General features: G+C 36.2%; 2 protein-coding genes and 1 long non-coding RNA gene across 21 annotated transcripts in view; 2 read left to right on the forward strand and 1 right to left on the reverse strand.

The window, feature by feature from the left end:
• LOC126597751 (uncharacterized) overlaps positions 1-21,251 on the forward strand; it is a 55,668-nt gene that overhangs the window by 19,193 nt on the left and 15,224 nt on the right. The gene's annotated exons all lie outside the window — the stretch shown is intronic.
• LOC126597749 (rust resistance kinase Lr10-like) lies at positions 935-10,545 on the forward strand. 17 transcript variants are annotated; one of them, XM_050264564.1, is made up of 12 exons: positions 960-1,601; positions 2,021-2,105; positions 2,187-2,319; positions 3,563-3,614; positions 4,340-4,452; positions 5,433-5,557; positions 5,692-5,929; positions 6,028-6,083; positions 6,189-6,209; positions 7,926-8,096; positions 8,993-9,047; positions 9,150-10,545. In XM_050264564.1, the coding sequence occupies exons 10-12, from the start codon at positions 8,055-8,057 to the stop codon at positions 10,349-10,351; spliced, it is 1,299 nt and encodes a 432-aa protein (XP_050120521.1). In that variant the 5' UTR covers positions 960-1,601; positions 2,021-2,105; positions 2,187-2,319; positions 3,563-3,614; positions 4,340-4,452; positions 5,433-5,557; positions 5,692-5,929; positions 6,028-6,083; positions 6,189-6,209; positions 7,926-8,054; the 3' UTR covers positions 10,352-10,545. The 17 variants fall into 17 exon arrangements, 16 of the variants coding, with proteins under 16 accessions (XP_050120529.1, XP_050120527.1, XP_050120528.1 ...); XM_050264565.1 differs by having other exon boundaries at positions 5,692-5,768; positions 5,846-6,083; XM_050264566.1 differs by having other exon boundaries at positions 5,692-5,768; positions 5,866-6,083.
• Positions 10,859-15,801, reverse strand: LOC126597755 (uncharacterized). Its single transcript, XR_007614318.1, has 8 exons — positions 15,454-15,801; positions 14,422-14,813; positions 14,149-14,225; positions 13,950-14,047; positions 13,041-13,144; positions 12,830-12,905; positions 11,337-12,014; positions 10,859-11,020 (listed from the first exon to the last, which is right to left on the reverse strand). It is a non-coding gene; the product is annotated as an uncharacterized LOC126597755 (long non-coding RNA).

Here is a 21,251-nt window from a genome sequence, read left to right on the forward strand (position 1 = left end):
AACATAATTTATTATTTAAATTTAAAAACTACAACAACTTAAATTTAAAAACAACAACTTATATTTAAAAACTACAAATTAAATTTAAAAACAACATTAACTTAAATTTAAAAATTACAACGACTTAAATTTAATATCCATAATCAACATCATCTTCATCATCCGCCATTGTAGGAGTATAGTTAGAGGTAAACAATTGCCGCCGAGACATAATTTAAATTTCATTGCAGATGAGGCCATTTTTTTTGAAAAAAATGAAGGAAATATTGAAGGAAATTATTGAAAAAAATATTGAAGGAAATTATTGAAAAATTGAAACAAATATTATAGATGAAGGAAATATTGCAAATGAAGTGAAGAAATATTATAGATGAAGGAAATATTGAAAAATTGAAACAAATATTATAGATGAAGGAAATTATTGAAAAAATATTGAAGGAAATATTGGAAAATATATTGAAGGAAATATTGAGAAATATATTGAAGGAAATATTGAAAAATATTGAAGAAGGAAATATTGCAAATGAAGTGAAGAATTGAAAGAACTTCACCATATTTATAGAAGAAAAGAAATGTTTAAAATTAAAAAAAAAAAAAAAAACCAATGGCTAGATGCAACGGCTAGCTGACTATAACCGACACTAATAGTAAAACTATAAAAAAAAAAGAATTTTTCTTTAATGCTATCGGTTATAACCGACAACAATAGGAAAACTATAAAAAAAACAATACGAAAGCAGCCAGCCCTTTGGCCCTTTGAAATTCCGTGGGGCCCTCCCAGATTCCCGAGCCCTCTGGCCTAGCCCTCGGTTGGAGACGGTTTTAGGGCTATTTTCGGCCCTCTGGACCCTTCGGTTGGAAATGCCTAAATGACTAGTTGTCAACTGGCAGTGGAACCCCATCACTGTAACTGGATAGAATAATTTAAAACCCATAGTGGGTTAGAGCTTTGCCACACACCAAGCAAAGATGTCTCAATATGATTTGTTAGTTTTGATGATAAAATTTCAATTTCTTTGCTTTGTTTGGAAATTTATACGTTTATCTTTGGTCAAATGTAGGGGACAATGTGAAAATTGATGTTCTGAGACTTACCCTTGTGCGCTTTCACAGATTGAGTCCATTATACCGTCACAATTTAAGTTACTTTTATTGTATCTGTATGTTTGCACTTTGAATTCTTAATCTCAGTCTCACTGCTTTTTCACAGGAGTGGTATGTATCCTACGCTGTCCAATGTCATTTTCTTAGTCGAAGGTTTAACATCTCAACCCTAGCAGCCAGAACCCCAAAGGTTGCATCTTCCAAGTCGGTATGTGACAATCTTCAATCCCTTCTGTGCAATTTCTCTGATTAGAATCTCGGATGGTTCCTCAGGAGGGCATATTTGTGGGTTTTTGGTTTTTGGGGTTTTTACAGTAGTGGGTTTTTGGGTTTTAAGTTTTGGAAATTTTCTTTCTTTTTCGAATAATTTTGACAATTGGGGAATTACGTTAGGGTTTCAAATCGGGAGATGCATATTCGAACTCTAATTCATGGTTTGTGTTTGTGATCTTTGCGATTCGTTCGAGGAACCAATATTTCGTCATCTAGCGGTTAAGGTACGCATGCTATTGAGTTGATTAATTTGAAATTTGATGTGATTTTTGTTGTTTTTACTGGCAATGCTAAAAACTTCTTCAACCAGATAGACTCATTAGCTTCTTTGGAAGGCAATAAGCAAGTACTAACTTCTTTTTTTTATTGAATTGCATCTCCAATTATTTTCCTTTGTTTGGTGAGAAAGTGTCTTTTAGTTATGAGATCCATGTTCCTATAATACACTTTTAATGTTGATTGCACATTCTTCATTTATAGTTGCTGCTCTTACTTTTTTCTAAAGGTCGATGCTGGTATTTATTTAATTTGCTCACTTTTGCTTCTTGCAGTGTCTCCATGGTCAATGTCCCATTCTTCATTGTTGACAATTTTATCATTTGATATACTTCAACTTATCATTCTTCATGATTCATACTTTCAGCTATATGGATTAGTACTGAGTGAAGTACGAGTGGCAGTAGAGAATAATGTGAAAAGATTTGTTACGGGTTAAGGGTGAATCTGAGGTAAGTTGCTGTCCAGTTTTTTCGACGAGGTTTTCCGAGTTTCCGGCAAGTTTCTTATTTAATTTTCATTGTTTTTGCAAGGAACCAGAGCAGGTCCAGCGACGGGGAAGGCCATGAGGCAGCGCAGAGGAAAATCCTTCCCACCTCTTCCATACTTTTAAGTTCGCGACCTCTGCTGCTTCCAGCTCCGGACCCGGATCTGAAGCCCTCATGTGTAGATTCCCTCACACTTCTCCCTCTCTCATTTCCATGCTAATCATCCCAATTTTCATTTTTGTGTCGAATTCTAAATTTTAGAATCAGGGTTTAGATTAGAACCATGTGTTACGCAATTGGGATTTTGAGTACAGTTACTATTTCATGTTCTCCCTCTTTTTTTAAGAGATAATCAACTATTATTAAGCTGTTTTGGTAGTGATTAGAACTTCCTTTAGAAAGAATGAATCAAGTGATAGAGAGATAAGCTAATCGAAACAGTACAAATATGAAGTAAAAAAGGTTTTGCTTTTTTAAGGTTTCAATTTTTTTGAAGTTTGGAGGCTTATGTCAATCTATAACAATTGTTTGAATGGTTGTATCTAAGTATGCATTATACATTCAATTGAGCCGATGATGCATGTGTGCCAACGAATTTTGAAGAGTTCGGCTTGGTTTTCTCTCTTTGGTCTTTAACATGAAAGGTGAGGCACCTGTTCGTTGACTAATTGAGTCTCTTCTCCAAGTTTTTAGTATATATTGGGTCGCTGTAATTTGCTTTTATGAGCACATCTGTGACTAAAGAAAATTTAAGCTGTCAAGTTCCCACAATGTCTAAGGATATATCAAGTTTAACAAGTCACGAACTGTGATCAATCGAAATGCAATGAAATTAGGGATTTTACACTAAAAAACTCAATTAACTTTAGACCATAGGATTATCATTTTGCACATGTGAGTATCATTAACTTGCTCATTTTATTTTTCTGGATAAGAAACAAACTGTCATTGAAGGGAGCAGACACTGTACAAAAACAAAGTTTATGTAAGATTTATATACGTGAGATATTTGCTGCTGTAGTTTTTACTTGCTATATATACTGGGTCATAGTGGATAGCTGGGATAACCTCACAATAAGTATGTATTCTTCTTCTATTTAATCAATTCTATAGCTGTTGTTTTTTCCTGATCCATATTTGCATTCTACATGTTATCTTTGTGACTGACTTATCAGGTCACTAAGCAGCAAGCGGATGTGTTGTTTTTTATTTTAGTCAAAGGGAACAAACTAATGGTCTAAGAGATTGCCTAAATGGATCCTAGAATTGTAAAAAAATGCATATAAGTTTGAAATGAATTGAGATCGAATATTATGAGTTGATTATCAGTACCATACATAAAACAAAGGAGTTCTTCTTGATTCAAAGGTGAACTGGTTCATGAAATTATGATATTCTGAACAGTGAATTTGTGTTTTCAGGTAAACAAGAAGCTAAAGCATAACTAACGGATTTGTCGACCTATTGTGGAAGGTGAGATGCCAACTTTGTTTCCCAATACTTTTATGGAAATTTTAATATTTTATATTTTGAAACTCTAAACTGATAGTTCTTCACATGTTTTATGTAAATAGTTACACATCTATGCACAAATGCTTACAATCAGTTCATCCAAATCTTGGTTATTTAAATTCTTAAGAGATGCCTATGTTGATTTGTGATTTTGTTGCCCTGTGTTTTACTTTGTTGGCTGGCAAGAAGCATGTTCAGTTGATTCAATTTATTCTTTTACTTTCTATGACAGAGCAATCCTTTGGCATCAAGGTTTTTTTTTTTTTTTTGAATCTGGCCTGCTACGTGCAATTACATGTGTGAGAGACTTTTTAAATTAGACGCACTACACGCTTCTCACGGATTTTATAACGTCAGATTCTCTTTTAGTTGCTGTTTTAAATTTGGGCTTCCATTTGGTTGAGCATCCTTCTCTCCAAAAGGTAACATTGTTTCTAATGCCTAATCAAATTTTGATTTCTTGGTCTCTCACATCTTGAACCAGATTACTCTGGGTTTGGCAGGTATGAATGATTCTAGCCTTTTTTTAGAGGAACTATGCTTTCCATATCAAACAGAATATTCTGTTATCAGAAGCAATTACATAGAGTTAGGCCAACTAAAATGGCTGGACAGAAAAAATGGTCCTAATTGTTCACTCTCTAATGATGTTGGCAAGTAACGTTGATTGTTCTAAACACTGGCAGTGCTTCTGTTTTCCACAATGTAAGCCCAAGATTATGCGATGGTGCTCAATTTGGATTTGTTGCATAGCTAGAAAGATGATCTTGCAGTAATTGTTGAAGACAGTTATGCCAAGGTATTGATTCTTTCAATCCCAGTTTAAAAAACAGTCAGATTTATATATATTTTGCATCATTATAATTAGTCTACTTGGGTTAGCTTAACATTACAGAGAACAGCCTACTACACATCCATATATAGCAAGCAAAGTTTCACTTCGTTGGTTCTTAGGCACTAGACCGTCTTTCCTTTAGCTTATAATTAGCTGCTCATGAATTCTTGGCATCTTATTTTATTCTTCTTATTGGGGTGTTTTACAGTACCGTAGATTTTTTCAAGGAGCTTCCTTAGTTTGTTGTCAAGGCTGGTTCAATTTTAAGTAATATTTATAGTGTAGATTGGGAAAACAAACTTGAGGTATTAATTTTTCAGAGATAGTTTATGCTTGAAATTAGCCCTGTTTTTATATCTTCCAACATTCTGTTTTCGTGGAGTTACTATGTGCTTGAAAACTTGCTGAAACAACAATGGAACAGTGTTTTTGTTATTTGTTAACTGCTGAAACAGGTGACAGGCCTACAGGCCATATATTTTGCCACCTTAACTGCAAGGGTAAAATATGTGTGGACTGCATCTTGCTTCTGTTTCTTACGGAAATAGGTGTCCTGCATTTTTTTTTATTTGAACATTAGTGCTTGAAAGCTTAGTTGCTGAAACAAAAACAGAACACTTTTAATGTTTTTTGTTAACTGCGAAAACGGGCGGCTAGCCTGCAGGACATATATTTTGCCATCTAAACTTCAGAGGCAATATATGTGTGAACTGCATGTTGCTTCTGTTTCTTATGGAAACAGTGGATTTTTTGCAACCACATCTTTTGTAATAAAAAACGTTCAACTTCGTCCTGTTAATTGTACAATGTCTTTTCATATCAGTTATGTTGAATGTATATAAAAACCAAGCTGCTTATCTTACCGACCCCTTTCACTCATCTAACCCTCTGTTATATAGAATTGTAAAGAAAAAGAAGTTAATTGTGATGAAAAATGACCTCAGGCACAGAGAGCTGTAAACGGAACTTGGGGCCATCATAGTGGTAGAGTATGCACTGCAGGAAGCTGTGCACTTACTTCAACAGGAGGTTGAAAGAGCTCAAGCCGAGAATTCCAATCTCAAGAAAGGTAAATTTTTTAGAATCCTTCAGACATTAAAAATTTAGTATTGTTAAGTAAGCTGTTGAAATGTTAATACTTTCTTAACATGGGTGGTCTCTGGAATTTGGTACTAAACTACTAATTGATGAAAAACATATTAGCGAACGGGGTACCTTCGATCTTCATACGTTGGCTTTTCTTGGTCTTTTCGTGATCAAGACACTAGGCGGTAGATAGGGTACGTTGTTTGCTTCTCTTGTCTCATTTGGTTTTGTGTTCTGTTTGTTTCTTTCATTTGTAATCGGAACATGACAGAGCAAACCAAAATGTTCCAGCTAATAATCACTTTGTAGCTTGCCTTGTTATCTCAACACCCAATGTCATGGAAACTCCAGAAAGGTTTAGTATATTTTGTCATTTGTAATATAAACTTTGATACTCTTTGGTGACGTCATCGGAGCGTGTAAGATTTCTCTCCGTTCTCTTCCTTGTTCTAGTGTAATCTATCTCCTCATAATGTCAAATCAAGCATTTGGTGCCATCATTGGAGCGTGTAAGATTTCTCTCCGTTCTCTTCCTTTCGGTCTTGGTTTGTTAGTTGTTTGTATTTTCGTTCAGGAGAAATAATAGTGATTTGTTACTGGTGTTCTATTGACAGGTATTGGTGTTGTGCTCTTGGGTAAGATCTCATCTCTCTCTCTCTCTCTCTCTCTCTCTCTCTCTCTCTCTCTCTCTCATCCCTTCATTCCCATGCTTTCCCATTCTGATCGTATTGTCAATTTGATTCGTTCTTACTGCTATTCCTTTCTGTTTTGATTCTAAGTAGCATGTTGTGAATTCATACATTTTGCAGTAATCATTGTCATCATTGTTGTGAAGGTCAACATCTTTGTTGTAGCATACAAGAAAATAAGAAAGGAAGTAGAAGTCCCGTTAATATGGAAAGAGCGAAAACCATCAGGTTTGATGCTCAACAACTTCAGACTATAGCAAATAATTTTACCAACTTGTTAGGTTCGGGAGGTTTTGGTGCAGTTTATAAAGGGATATGTGGCAATGGAGTCCTTGTGGCTGTGAAGGTTCTAAATGGGAGCTCGGACAAGAGAATTGAGGAACAACTCAAGGCGAAGTTATAACTGTTGGAAAAATTCATCGGGTCAATCTGGTCCGTCTTTATGGTTACTGCTTTGAGAGAAACCTCAGAGCACTGGTTTATGAGTATATGGAAAATGGCTCGCTTGACAAGCTCTTATTCGATAGCAACGAGGATTTAATATTTAAAAAGCTTAATGAAATTTCGGTTGGGACAGCCAGAGGCATTGCGTACTTGCATGAAGAATGCCAACAACGCATAATCCATTATGATATAAAACCTGGAATTGTTCTTTTGGATCAAAATTTCCTTCCTAGAGTTGCCGATTTTGGTTTGGCCAAGGTAAGTAACAGGGACAATACTCATATATCGATGACAGGAGGGAGGGGGGACTCCTGCTTAAGCTGCACTGGAGCTTTGGCTGCAATTCTCTGTAACACCCAAATGTGACGTCTACAGCTTTGGGATGCTATTGTTTGAGATCATTGGTAGGAGAAAGAACCATGACATCAATCTTCCTGATAGCCAAGAGTGGTTCCCAGGTTTGGTGTGGAAGAAGTTTGAATCCAAAGAGCTAGGAGAGTTAATGGTGGCTTGTGGGATAGATGAAAAAGATAAAGAGATAGCAGAGAGAATGGTAACCGTAGCTCTGCGGTGTGGTAAAAGTGTTGGAAGGAGATATTGAGATTCCCAGACCTACAACTAACCCTTTTCAGCACTTTGATTCCAGGCAATCCATACCCTAATGCACCTATCTACAATTCTTCAGTTGCAACAAATAGTACTTGAGCTTTGGATTCAGAGTTATCTATCCCATACTGTAACTGGATATAGCGGTGTGTGCGCTACTCCTCTCATGAGGAAATATGAGCTGGAAATAGCGTCTACCTAGGTAAGCCGATGTAAATCCCTCATGGTCTCTCTCTCTCTCTCTCTCTCTATATATATATATATATATATGTATATATTTTGAAGGGTCATATATCTGCAATTGTGAACAATAATTAATACTAGTGTGCCAACTTTTTGTTTGATTAAAATACAGTTACTCTATTCTTTCTACAAGGAGCTGCATAAACCTTTCCTGATTAGTTTCATGGAAAAGTACCTTCTTTGGCCTATAAATTATATGGGACAGAAAACTGGTGTAGCCATGTCGATTTTTAATTTCTTCCAGTCATACTCGTAGGATTGTATCCGCCACAAAAAAAATCTCTTTGTTCATTCGCACCAGAAATTTCCAACTCTGTGATGTTGCTCCTCATTTCACTGACAAATGGTTGCTGAATTACATGACCAAAGAAAAAACTGACTCTACTGACTTGGATTGACTGGAGTTAATCATGCTCGTTGCTCAATCTGAAGCATGAAGGCATTTGCGAGGCTGTGAGAGGTCGGGTGGCCTACCTGTGGATTGTCAGTCAACGGACAATGTTGCCTCCCTTGTCAGAAAAATGGACGTTTACATTCAAGGTTTGCAATCTTACCCGTAATTCGGTAGATTTCTTTTTTGAAAGCGTGATCTAGACAACCTAGTCATTCAAGGTTTAGCAAAGTAAACATAATCATAATAGAAACAGGTATCAGAGTCAAATTTTCCAAACCATGCACATTAATGTAAGGTCGCCTGCTACTTTAAAAATGTGCTTTGCAACACTTGTTCTCTATCATCACTTGTTCTTTAAATTTTATTATTAACGGGACGGGTGAGAGTCAAACTCTTACTACGCTGGTAAATTGCTCATGCCATGAGTTTCTCGAACCTAAACTCTTGACTCTGACCTTAGGATGAGCCCTAGAACTTGGAGATTCGTTGCCCCCATCACCAAGAAAACCTCTTTGTGCGGGTTGACCAAGAAAATCTGTATGATGGTTTTCTACCTAGGACATTTCCTTGTAACGAGACTAGGCCGTTTGTCGTTGGCAATGTTTCCGTTCTTGGCTGTTTCCTTATCGCTCCGGATAGTTGAGAGGGAGGTTCTGTCTGTTTGCTCATATACAGCCAAGAAGGGATACAAAGCAAGGTTTTGGATCTTTTAATATGGTCTTAATGCTCTCTTATTTAAGTTTATTTTTAGCCGGCCTCGTTATCTCATCCTCGTCAAGAAATACCCCACACGCTTTCATTAATCGTATATCCATGGAATCATGGGAAATTAAGGATAACATTGATATATAAAACGTAACGGAGACTTCACCAAACTTTAACTTTTTGTTCTTTTGTACTTAATCTTTCTCTCTAATGCATCTTCTCATGTGTAATTATCTGAATTCTGCTATTAGTCTCTTGCACATTTGAGAGTTTGTTGAATGCTTTTCATAACTCTATTGAAATCGGTCTACCTCCTCTCTTAATGTCGAGTTACCAGAGTCCACCGCCACCTTCAAATTCTGGAGCGACAGCAGTTATTGTTGTTAGCTTGGGTAAAGATATATCTCACTCCCCGTTTCCTTTCTTTTCCGCATTACATTCTTTTTTCTGAAGTTGATAATGGTTTTTCATCAATGCGTTTTGAATTTTTCCAGTAGTGATCTTGGTGAAGATCGTTATCGTGGTGGTCGTTTGCATGAAAAGGAATCAGAGAGGCAGCTCTGTTAATCCAGACTTTCTGACGCTCACAATGAACAAGTTTCTAAACGATATGGAAAGAGAGAAGCCCATCAGGTTCACTTCTCAACAACTTCGCATTGCGACTGATAACTTCACCAACCTGTTGGGCCAAGGAGGTTTTGGTGCAGTTTATAAAGGGATATTTAGCAACGGAACCCTTGTGGCCGTTAAGGTTCTAAATGGGAGCTCAGACAAAAGAATCGAGGAACAATTCATGGCGGAAGTTAGTACAATCGGAAGAATCCATCACTTCAATCTGGTCCGTCTTTATGGATTCTGCTTTGAGAAACACCTCAGAGCACTTGTTTATGAGTACATGGGAAATGGATCGCTTGACAAGTACTTATTTCGTAGCAACGCGGTGCTCTTAGGATTTGAGAAGTTACATGAAATTGCTGTTGGGACGGCGAGAGGGATCGCTTACTTGCACGAAGAATGTCAACAACGAATAATCCATTACGATATAAAACCTGAAAATATTCTTTTGGATGCAAACTTCTTTCCAAAAGTAGCTGATTTCGGTTTGGCCAAGTTGTGTAACAGGGACAATACTCACATAACCATGACAGGGGGGAGAGGGACTCCGGGTTATGCTGCACCGGAAGTTTGGCTGAGGTTTCCTATAACACACAAATGTGACGTGTACAGCTTTGGAATGCTATTGTTTGAGATCATAGGAAGGAGAAGGAATCTGGACAACAATATTCAAGATAGCCAAGATTGGTTCCCGAGGTGGGTATGGAAGAAGTTTGAACCGGGGGAATTAGGAGAGCTGATGGTAGTTTGTGGAATAGAGGAGAAAGATAAAGAGAGGGCAGAGAGAATGGTAAAGGTAGCTCTGTGGTGTGTACAGCATATGCCCGAGGCAAGGCCTTTGATGAGTGCCGTGGTTAAAATGTTGGAAGGTGCAGTTGAGATTCCTACACCTTCAACTAACCCTTTCCAGCACTTGATGCCGGTCGCTCCATACCCTACTGCACCTGTCTATGATACTTCAAATCCAACATATAGAACCAGCACTTTTGGTTCGGATCCTTCTCAGACTGTTACTGGATATAGCGTCGTACGTGGTACTCCTATCATGAGGAGATATGAGATTGAAATAGCGTCTACCTAGGCCGGAACTGCATCTGCTCATCCTGTTGTGCAGATTGCTGAGAATAAATGTATACTAGTGCATGTAAAGCAACTCCTTTTTCACGGCAAACTACTCCATAATAATTATTTCCATTTAGAGTCAAAGTAAAATTTATATCATCCTGATGTGAATGTTTATAGAATTTTTAGTTCAGAGGTCCAGGATTTCTTCAAGTGACGCAGTTTAAACATTGAATTCGGTGGCAGCTACTGATTATTTATTTCCATTCCTCGATTTACCGCATCGATTTTCGTCTAATCCATACGTACGATTGCGAAATGTTTAGGGTTAAACCATATTAGATTAAACTGTCTCAAACCGTCATATCCATATAACAATACCAACTCTGGAAATTTGGATCAAACTAACTAGCAATCTTACTTGCAGGTTTCCAGTCGCGTACCTATAGCTTTTGCTGTGGATTTAGTTTTGTACTAGTAATAGGCCAGCGCGATGCTGCGGGACTTGAATGCACAGCCTTAACAACATGAATAAGACACATTTAACATGAAAAAAATTCAACATAATCATGAACGAACAAAAGGGATAGCTGAGTGAACAGTGTTTGTAAGTAAAACAGCTTAGCTTTTATATACATTCAACCAAGCTGATTACAAAAGATGTGATTGTAAAAAATGTTCTGCTTCCCTGAGAAACAAAAGCAACATGCATTTTACACATATAAGACATCTGATATTAAACCTAAAATCATGTAATTCTGTATGAAGTGGAGAATAATGCAGAAAGATGGTTTTCTATAGTGCTGCCAATGACAATTAATTTCTCATGAAAAAAAAGAAAAGAGAAACACAGGTATAAAAGAATATTATTTTTTATAGTTGCAAACATTATGAATTCCAAAAAGAAAAACTACAGATAACACTTCAATCACAGATCTAAGCATCTAAAACGTGACAACCCAGATACCATTCAAGACATTGCTCAGCATCATGGATAAACTAACCTATCTGTGTCCCTGTGCTCATTGCATGTCATATACACCCGACCAACTGGGCATAGGAGCATAATGAGGAAAACTTTCAGCACCACTCCGTACCTGAAAAATGAGGGAGGAACTAATTAAAGCGTTCCTCACTTAGAATAAATAATGCATGCATAATAGCCAGATGGACATCGCGCATATAAATTGTTGTGGCAATAATTTGCAATAGAAAACGTAGTTAAAAATAAGATATACGAAATACCAACATTGCAATGGTATTTTTTTTATCCATTCGATTGTACTAAAGCATGCATCTTAAATTAGGTACTACGTGAGGTCTCTATAATGAAATGGGAGATTGAATACACTTGAGGAAACTGAAAATTCAAATATGCACACGCTCCATAGTGTATCTTCACAACCAAAAGAAACGTTTATATATACGACATATATTTCACATTGTTTTTCCCCACTCAAATCGTCTTGAGAAAATTTGACTACTAAAAACTACAAAACTTGGATTAAAGAATCAAATAGAATAGCATGAGAAAGTTATTATTACACCATACCTGACTTTTTTGCATATAAAAACACCTGTATTTCACCTGATTTTGTAATGAAATACAGATGCTTATAGTTCACCAGTACATAGCTGCCTGTCATTTGTTGTCTTCTTCGGGTTCAAGATCCTTATATTGTCTGAGACGTGAAAGAATAAGAAATTGTATACAGTTTGATAATGAAACATGTAATGTGATTATGTGACAACAATGCACTCCTCTCTCAGAGAGATAAACAAAGATATCAAAAACAGAGAGGCAATGTTAAGATAAACAGAAAGGCAATGTCACATTGTTTTGCATGATCTTGAAAATTGGGGATAAGGTATTCAAAGTGCTAACAAACACGTGCAAATGGGGACAAAAAAGGGGATAAATTGAAAAATATATATGCTCTTAATCGAGAACTTCATCAAATAAACAATAAAATCTAATGTAATCTGTCAAAAACCAAAGAGAGTGATAATTTGAAGGCACTATAATGTATTGGGCATCGCATACTTGCGGTATATGATTGATGCATCTGTTGCTCAATCAAATCATTTGCTTGGCTAAAAAAGTTATTTTTACAATAAATAGATTCGCATCCAATTTATGAGAAATCATGCAAAAGTAAATGTAAATGATAACGGAATCATGAATGCGAATAAGAAACACAAACATGCCAAAAAGAAAACCTACTATAGTGTGTCAAGTTACTTGCAACATAATTTTTTATGCCACTATCCATTTCGCAATACTTTAAAAAAAATTCGTTTGAAAAAGCTTTGCTATGATTTTTAGGTTTGGGAAAAATAATACCATAAAAATTAAAAAACAATTACTACAAATCATGGCCTGTTAATAGCAAAATACACTCCTCAACAATGTATATGAACATGTGAGTTGAAAATTTGAAATATTCAACAACTAAAAGAAAGAAGCAAAATCAGAAGAAAAGAAATAGATACTCACTCAAAAATAAAGATGTAATAATGCCAGGCTTCTTCTCCTCGGCATCCTGAATTCCATTGTTGTCTCCATCTTCAACCTTCAATGTATTTAAAATATGAAATGGAAAAAACCCAGAAGAAATCATTACATAAAATAAAATTATCCAAGTAAAATTAAAGGATGGATAGAAAAGAAATGAAGGCAGTTTATTCGGACTTAATTAGAGACTTACTGAATAAGCTTGAAATCTATCTCACACATCTCTTAAACTTCAACCCCTATCCTCCTTGCCTCTGTAATATGCACACATATAGAAAAAGAAATCGACTTTAGAACCTGCATTGATACATATCTTGTGTGAGTAGGTCTTTCCTGCTTTTCCCCAATCATGCATATCAAAGAAACGAAAAAGAAGGAAATCACCCATATATATAATACTTTAAGTTTAAATGCATCCCAATTTTGGGTTCCAATGTCACAGAAAGAATGTCTTCTACATAATTTAACAGTACACCCGACATCGGTCCATCCATTCGTATTAATAGTTATTGTCTGCACAAACCTCAATTACCTTACAATCTATCATTATTGACATAAAGTTCATACAATATGGGACATCATGACCTCTCTTTGGCCAACACCAGTTTTTCCAAAATGAAATCAACTATTACTGCATTAATTATGGGTCCATCTGGCCAATTCATTGAATTTGCAGGCCCAAAAATTTCACCAATTAACTGAATTTACATACAAATGGGAGAAATACAAAAACAAAGACAATGACATAAATTATACCATAAAAATTACACTACGAAAAATTTAGAGACCAAAATCCTTGTTAACAGAATTTATTCACATTAAAAGACACAATTTCGGTTCAAAAAACTATCAAATTTAAACTTTGATATCATATGATAAAATCTTAATTAAACTCACAATCTCAAGAAGTTGAAACCATGTTAAGTAAAAGAAACAAATTGAAAAAAATTAAGATGTACATATTGATAAGAACAACAAAAGTGGCAAATACATTATACACAGATAGGACCATGAAATATCGGAACCAGCAGCAACAAATAGAATTAAGAAGAAAAAGGATTAGCAGACTTAATAAATGAGAAATAGGATAAGAGGTACAAACCAATGATACGAACTCAATTTTTCCACTATGAATAAGAGATCCAGTGGCATAACCTAACATTAGGTAGAATCAATGCTGGTTGATTGAATTTTCATTCCCTGAAAATTCAGAAAATGATGTGTTTTGATCTGCAGATAGAAGCATTCTATATATATATAAAAAAAATATATGGAGACATGATGAGGTTCAGAAACCAAACCATGTCGGTAAAATCCTCTTGGCAGGTTGCTCAAGGTTGACCTCCTAGCCCTTGGACCAGTCAGGAGACTTGGCCTCCTGCTTTCAAGTTTGGAAGGGAAGTAAAAGGTTCAGCCAATAAGTAAAAGAACTGATTCAGAGGATAGAATCAAAATTTCAAAAATATTATTTGATGCGATTAAAACTATTCCCAATGATAAAATGAATAAAAAAAATCCATTGGAATAAAAGAAAAAGAATGATTAAAATTATTCACAACCCTTGTTGTTTTTACCTAACCATTTGTAGGATCCATAAAGGGCCAAAAAATGTTTTTTACTTCTCCTCTAGTCCCATAAATTTGGATTCCATCTCGTCCAAGCAAACTAACAATCATTACTATACTTTGTTTTAGCATGCGAACACAAATCTCAAAAAAAAAAGATAATTCATTTACAAATTTAAATTCAATTTTTATATCTCGATATATTTGTTTGTTAAACTCAGTGATCAAACTTCAGACTCATGCCTTCCAAAAAGAAAAGAAAACGAAGAAGAATCGAAAGCACTTCCCATTCCAAGGAAAGAGCAGCCATTATTAGGATCCAAAACTCATTCTTTAGTCTCCTCATCTGAAGCTATATATAATCATTGAACAAAAACGTTTAACGTCCAGCAGAAAGCAAACTGCAATCAAAATTTCAAAATAGCAAAATAATGCGCAGATAATTGACAGCTGCAACAAACAAAAAATAGAAAAATCAATTGCAGATTGAAGGAAAAATCGAGACCGCAGTCGAAACTCATGCTTGTATGGGTAATTAATTGTAGATACCGAATCATCAAAAACCACTTGTCTACACCAAATTGCATACAAAAGATATTGGGGCAACTCAGATTGCGCAATGAAAAACAAAGTCAAACTACGACGTAGATGTCTATCGGAATTTCATTCAAAGAATGATTAAATAAAGACAATGGCATGCCAAAGATTAAATACCCTAAGCGACAGTGTCAGCCATGAGCTTCCCTCTGTGAGAGCAGAGGGGTGTAACTGCAAAAGAAAGTCGGAGACTGAGGGCAGACTGTAATTTCGTCAAAAAGGAGGAAGAGTACAAAGGAGAAGTGACAGCAATAAGCGTAGACACCAAGGACGAAGTAAATATGTATTTGTGAATGGGGTTAAGCTGCTGCTAGCTTTGTATAGTGTAATAATGCAACTGCAAATAGACCAAGTTACTGCTACTAAAAGCTTTTGCAAAATCATAAAACTCTTAACAGTTTGAACCCTACTGAAAAGTTTATATGAGTTAAAGAACAGTTGTACTTAAGTGCAGCAAGATCATAAGCTCTTGCAGCTTCTCCTCCATATCAGAACCACTTGCAGTCCAAATTAACCAAGATTCAAGGCCAAAGCAAGAACAAATTAGTGATAATTTAAACTAAAGTCCCTAATTATTGTTGCAGAGAGAATTCATATCAAGATTAACTACATTATTTGATTCGAATGGAATCCAAACGCAGCATAAACATGAAAGGTAAAAAATTAATACCAAAAGTCACATTTAAGCAGCCATTAATAGCATAAATCAGATTTTAGTGGCATGGACCAAAATAATTCAGTAAAAAAGAAACAATCCCAAACAAATAGAAAGAACTGGAGAAACAATTCGAAACAAATTTTTGGAAAGCAACCCCATCCCTCCCTCACCCTCTCTCCTTCCAATTCCAACTTGTCCCTACATCTCTCTGTCTATAATAGACGTGCAGTTTTATTAATCTTTGTTGCCGAAGCATGCAAGATAGTGAAAAGACTGTTTATCTAAGAAAAAAAAGGGTACATTGTCCATCATAGAAAGCAAGCTTGGAAGGAGAAGAAAATTAATCATAATCCAGAATATATATTCGGAATACTGGTGTATAAAACATAATTTCAAATTATATCTAAGCTAATTAAAATGCCAAACCCTTTCAAGTAAGCTTGGCAGCCACTGATCAGGGTGTGTTACAAATAAGAAAAACAAAACCAGATGAACAACCAAATGTAAGTCGTAATCTACAGAAGATTAATACCTTCACTAACTAAATGAACCAAGAATGAATATATCCAAGATTAATACTCTCCCATCAACCCCCCTCTCCACCTGCAACCCATCAACCCCTTTGTGAACCATGCCTCTGACCTCTCTCTATGCGTTCTTCCCTCTGTGCAAGCCCATACTCACCAACTCCCTCAATCAACTCTCTCTCTCTCTCTCTCTCTCTCTGCCTTCTCTGTCCATGAATCCCTGTGCATCAATAATCTGAAAACCCAGTTCGATTTTTCATTGCTCGGATGGAGAAAACTGAGGAATGAAAGAACAAATTAGGGCTAGGACTAAAGTTGAGAGAGATGGAGAGTTGGGAGAAATGGAGACTCTGAAAGAGAGTGAAAGAGAAAGGGCTAGAGAGAGGAGTGTGACAGAGATGAGAGGAAAACACGGGATGGGTTTGCCAATTCCTGAAATCACTCTCCCTACCCCCAAATACCTGAAATCTCTCATTCTCACACTGTCCCCCTCCCACTCACCCATGCCAGGATCGGCATGGCTTTGTCTGTGCCGAAGACAGAACGAAGTGACGGGGCAGTCTCATGATAACAAGACGATTCTACCCATCCATCTCATCATCCTCACCGTGGGATCTGAAGATGAGATGGGCAGTCTCGTCATTCAACACAATAAAAAATTTTTGAAGCAGAGCAATCCTGGTAAAACCGTAAATATTTTGAAATATGGTCAGAGACAAAATTAACCTCCTAACTTTTAAAAACTACCTTCCAACCCAGCCCCAAATCCCACGGTTTTGTTGTAAATAAAGCAAAATCGAAGGGGGAGGAATTGACCTCAAAAGACAAAATTACCCTCCTAACTTTTAATACTACCTGCCAACCCATCTCCAAATCACATGGTTTTGTTGTAAATAAAGCAAAATAAAAAAAAAATGAACAGTGCCTGCCCTCCCCCCTACTTTAGAATAGATAACTAGAAAATAAAAACTGCAATATAAGTGCAGATAGAAACTCTCTCATATCTTTTCCTATGAGATATGTACCGCATGACCCGATAGAAAATTATGCATATGAACAACATCTCATAAACTTTGGAGCAAATAGAAATGTGCTTTCAAGCACTATTACAATATCTGCCAGCGGTGCATACAGATACAGGAAATACACATAGACACATATGGTTTGGGTTCGGACGTTTTTGCATGGCTCATTCTGTAATGTATTTCAACTATCCAACCGTTTATATTTCAACTCATCATTCATTGACCATCCTTGCAAACAATGATATAAATCAAAACCATTAGAGCATCGGAAAGTGAGACCCTAAAGTAAAGAGACTCACCAAATACTTAGTGTATGTACCCACATATAGGGACCAAAATGATGGAGCCCAATGACAATTTGAGTGTTGTGATTTTTAATGGGTGATGTAGGACGCCGGTAATTGCAAGGTTAATTAGTTGTTGATGATAACATACCCAGTTAGTCAGTTACCCACTATCGTTTGCATTAAGAAAAATGTAATATTATCTATTCTAAAATTGAGGATGAGGCTGCCAAAAAGGGGGTGGTTAGGGTTGATTTTGTCTCCTCAAATCAAGGTTTGAACCCACCTTCACTCCCTTCCTCTTCCTCATCTTCTCAGCCGCAGAGGGTTGAACCCGCCGCCTCCAGAAGCTACTCCAAACCCCCAAATTTTATCCCAAATCCAAAGAAGCCCCGAAATCCCAATTCAGTTTCACGGAGTCAGGGTGGCCTGCTGGTCAAACTGCAGTGAAGAAAACTGAGGTGGGTTCGTCCAACGGTCAACTGGTGTCTGTGCGTATTGTTGAGACAGCAACTGGGCAGCAACAAGAACATGAAGAGAAGAAGAAGAGAGAATCGCTGTTGGTGGTGTTCCGGGGGAAGACGTTGGGGCATCGGAGTCCAGCAAAGCCCATTACGAGGATGATGATTGTGATGTGGTGAGTAGAATGGAAGAGTTGTAGGTCGTTGTCGAATTAATGATCAGGCTTAGGAGGATGAGGTAATCTGAGACTTTCAAGTTTTTTTACTTTCTCATTTAGTGTAGCTTAAATTTTAGTTCAGGATTGCTTATTTCGCTATACTCTGCTGGAATCATGAGAATTACCGCCCCAAAAAAAAAAAAAAAAACGACAGAAATTAAATTTGTCTTTCATTGTTTCATAGATATTTTTGTAAACAAAAAAATAAAACGGAAAATTTTTAAAAAAGAAGAAATTATAACGTGGAACTCAAAAAAAACTCTTATCACTTTCAACACATAAAAGTTTATGTACTCTTCTATTTGGCTTTAATTGGTGGGAAAGGTCATGAGTTTTTTGGTGTCATGAGCCCTCATGCGTCTGTTCTCGAATTTAGGCGCATAATTTTTCTATTTTAGTAGTTTGTGCTGGGCTTATCTTGGATTTAGGTTATTCAATATATAGTTTATTGAGAAAGGTTTTAATCTTCTGGGTTCATAAAGGTTGAAGCTTTTGCAGTTTTTATGTAGACCCATCTGCTCAAAACTAATGGATTTATGATGTTCTTTTGATTTGTAGGTCCACTTGCTGATTGGAAATCCCAGCACCTGCTATCAATCTATCTACCGGAAGTTCTTATGGTTAATCAAAGAGAGGGAAAAAAGTCGACTTTTGTATCTCTCTCCAGTTGTTTTGGAATTCATTTGCATAAACACTCATCTTTGATTTGTTCATTTTCTCATTACCTCTTTTCTATATTTGATCGTTGAGGTGGTGTGTGCTTTAGTTTGGCCTTTTGTTTATGAATTTCATAAAATAAAAAAATCTGCTGTGTGCTGAGTTTTATTGGCGTAAATCTATTGGTGCCTGGTTTTTTTATAACTTCATTTTCTACATTGCTTTTGTTTTTAATGATGTTTTCTTGCTTAGTGATTACTTATTTCCTTGGATCAATTGTATATGTCTAATAGAGGAGGTAGCATGCAATTTCGTATTATTTACACACGTATACATATTAATGGAATTAGTATTTAATTAGCTACAATCACTAATTTGGAGATGCATAATGTGCGTGCAAACTCTTCTCATGTGGAACAAGTAAAGAAGGTGAATCCCATCGGGTGGAGTGGAATGAGAGCGAAGGGGCTATCAAAATGACATATTATGGTTTTAGAAAACGCTCTTTAGACGTTGTTCAGTCAAGTTAGATATCATGCCAGGTTTTGTTAGATTACAGTGATGATTATGAATTTCTAGAAGAAAATGAGTATTTCAGAGAGAGAATTCACAGAGGAGAGTGAGCTGATTTCATTTCTTCTTCATTACTCTATCGGAATGTAACCGATTGCAAATTCATACAGAGCACTATCACACTCTCTCTCTCATAACAGAAAGTATACATCACAGCCATTCATTTCATCTATCCTATGAGATAGCTACAGCTGTCACTCTACATTGTTAACTCTCATTCAATCTAGAGCATTCATTTTGGAATGTAATCCAATGGCTCTAATTAAAACAAGTAAAATGAATTTATTTATTTAAGCTAAAACACTTAAACACTAACACTCCCTTCTAAGTTTTTAGTTGAAATTGTTGTACTTTTATGCACAAATGGAAACGAATTATAACAAAGTACCAAATATCAACGTCGTAGATAGAAAGCTAAAACAAACAATCTCAAACTAACATAAGAGATTTACGTGGTTCGGCGTAAAGCCTACTCCACGGGCGAATCACGGAAATGAATTTCACTAAACAAACGGAGATTACAAAAGAGTGTTTAAACTCTCACAACCTAAATCTCACAAATTACAAACCCTAAACCAAACGAGTAGAGAACTCAAAACAAAAGGAGAAGATTCTCCCAAATTGCTCTCTAACTCACAAATTGACTCTCACCAAATTGCCACATGAATGAGTCACACAAAATACACTAACCTTAAGGTCCTATTTATAGTGCATAGGACTTAGGTTACAATAGGAATCCTAATAGGAAATAAATCCAAATTCTAATCAAATAGGTAATTAACAAAATCTCTCCACCAAGGAAACTAACTAAGAAGTTAAAACCAAACCCAAATAGGACACTAAAACCAAATAGGTAACACAAACCTAATTTATTGCATCATCCTAATTTTGAGCCAAAACCCAACAATTTCCACCTCGGCGAGAAATTAGCAAACTTCCAAATTTTGGGATACCAAAATACAAACACAAACGTGCACCAAATTCTTTCGAAACTGATCTCCACCTAGACTCAAAAAATCCAAAAGTCTTCAAACTTGAAATTTCCTCCAACGCCTTCTCCAACAAATTCCATAATGGAAACTGACAAATACGAAACAAAATCCAAGTAAAAGCTTGAACATACGAACAAAAAGTGCGAATTGCACTCCACCCAAAGAGCTTGAGTACCAAGCTCCACCTCTTCACATAACCTTTAGAGGAGTTCAGAACAACGATCTTCTGCAATGTTTGCATCAACACTAGCAAAAGATTTATCAAACAACTTCTTTTTGCCCTTGAGTTTAGGGCAATCTACTTTCCAATGACCATCCTTATAACAATAGCTAAAAGTGTTCTTTCCAAGTTTGCTCCTTTCCTTATTCCTTCCTTGAACTACCAAAGCTCCATCTTGTATGTCAGACATTTTATTCTTTAGCTCTTTAGAATTCAAAGGGACTTTAACATCTTCCAAACTAAGGCTTTCTCTACCAAATAGCATGGTATCGACAAAGTGTTCATATGAAGGAGATAAAGAACACAACAAAGTTATCGCATAATCCTCATCACTAATTTGGTTGTCCACACTTTTCAAATCCATCATAAGTTTATTGAATTCATCAACATGCTTATGAATTGACGTACCTTTATCCATACGAAGAGTATGCAAACTTTTCTTCAAATACAACCGTTTAGCAAGGGATTTGGTCATATACAAGCTCTCCAATTTTATCCATAACTCAGGTGCAGATTTGATGCTACCAACTCCACGCAAGACTTCATTCAATAAAGTCAGCAGGATTGCTCCAAGTGCCCGTTCCATAACGTCTTCTTTTTCTTCATCAGTCCACGAATCCGGCAAAG

This window comes from Malus sylvestris, chromosome 13 (assembly GCF_916048215.2).
Source record: "Malus sylvestris chromosome 13, drMalSylv7.2, whole genome shotgun sequence".
NCBI lineage: Eukaryota > Viridiplantae > Streptophyta > Magnoliopsida > Rosales > Rosaceae > Malus > Malus sylvestris.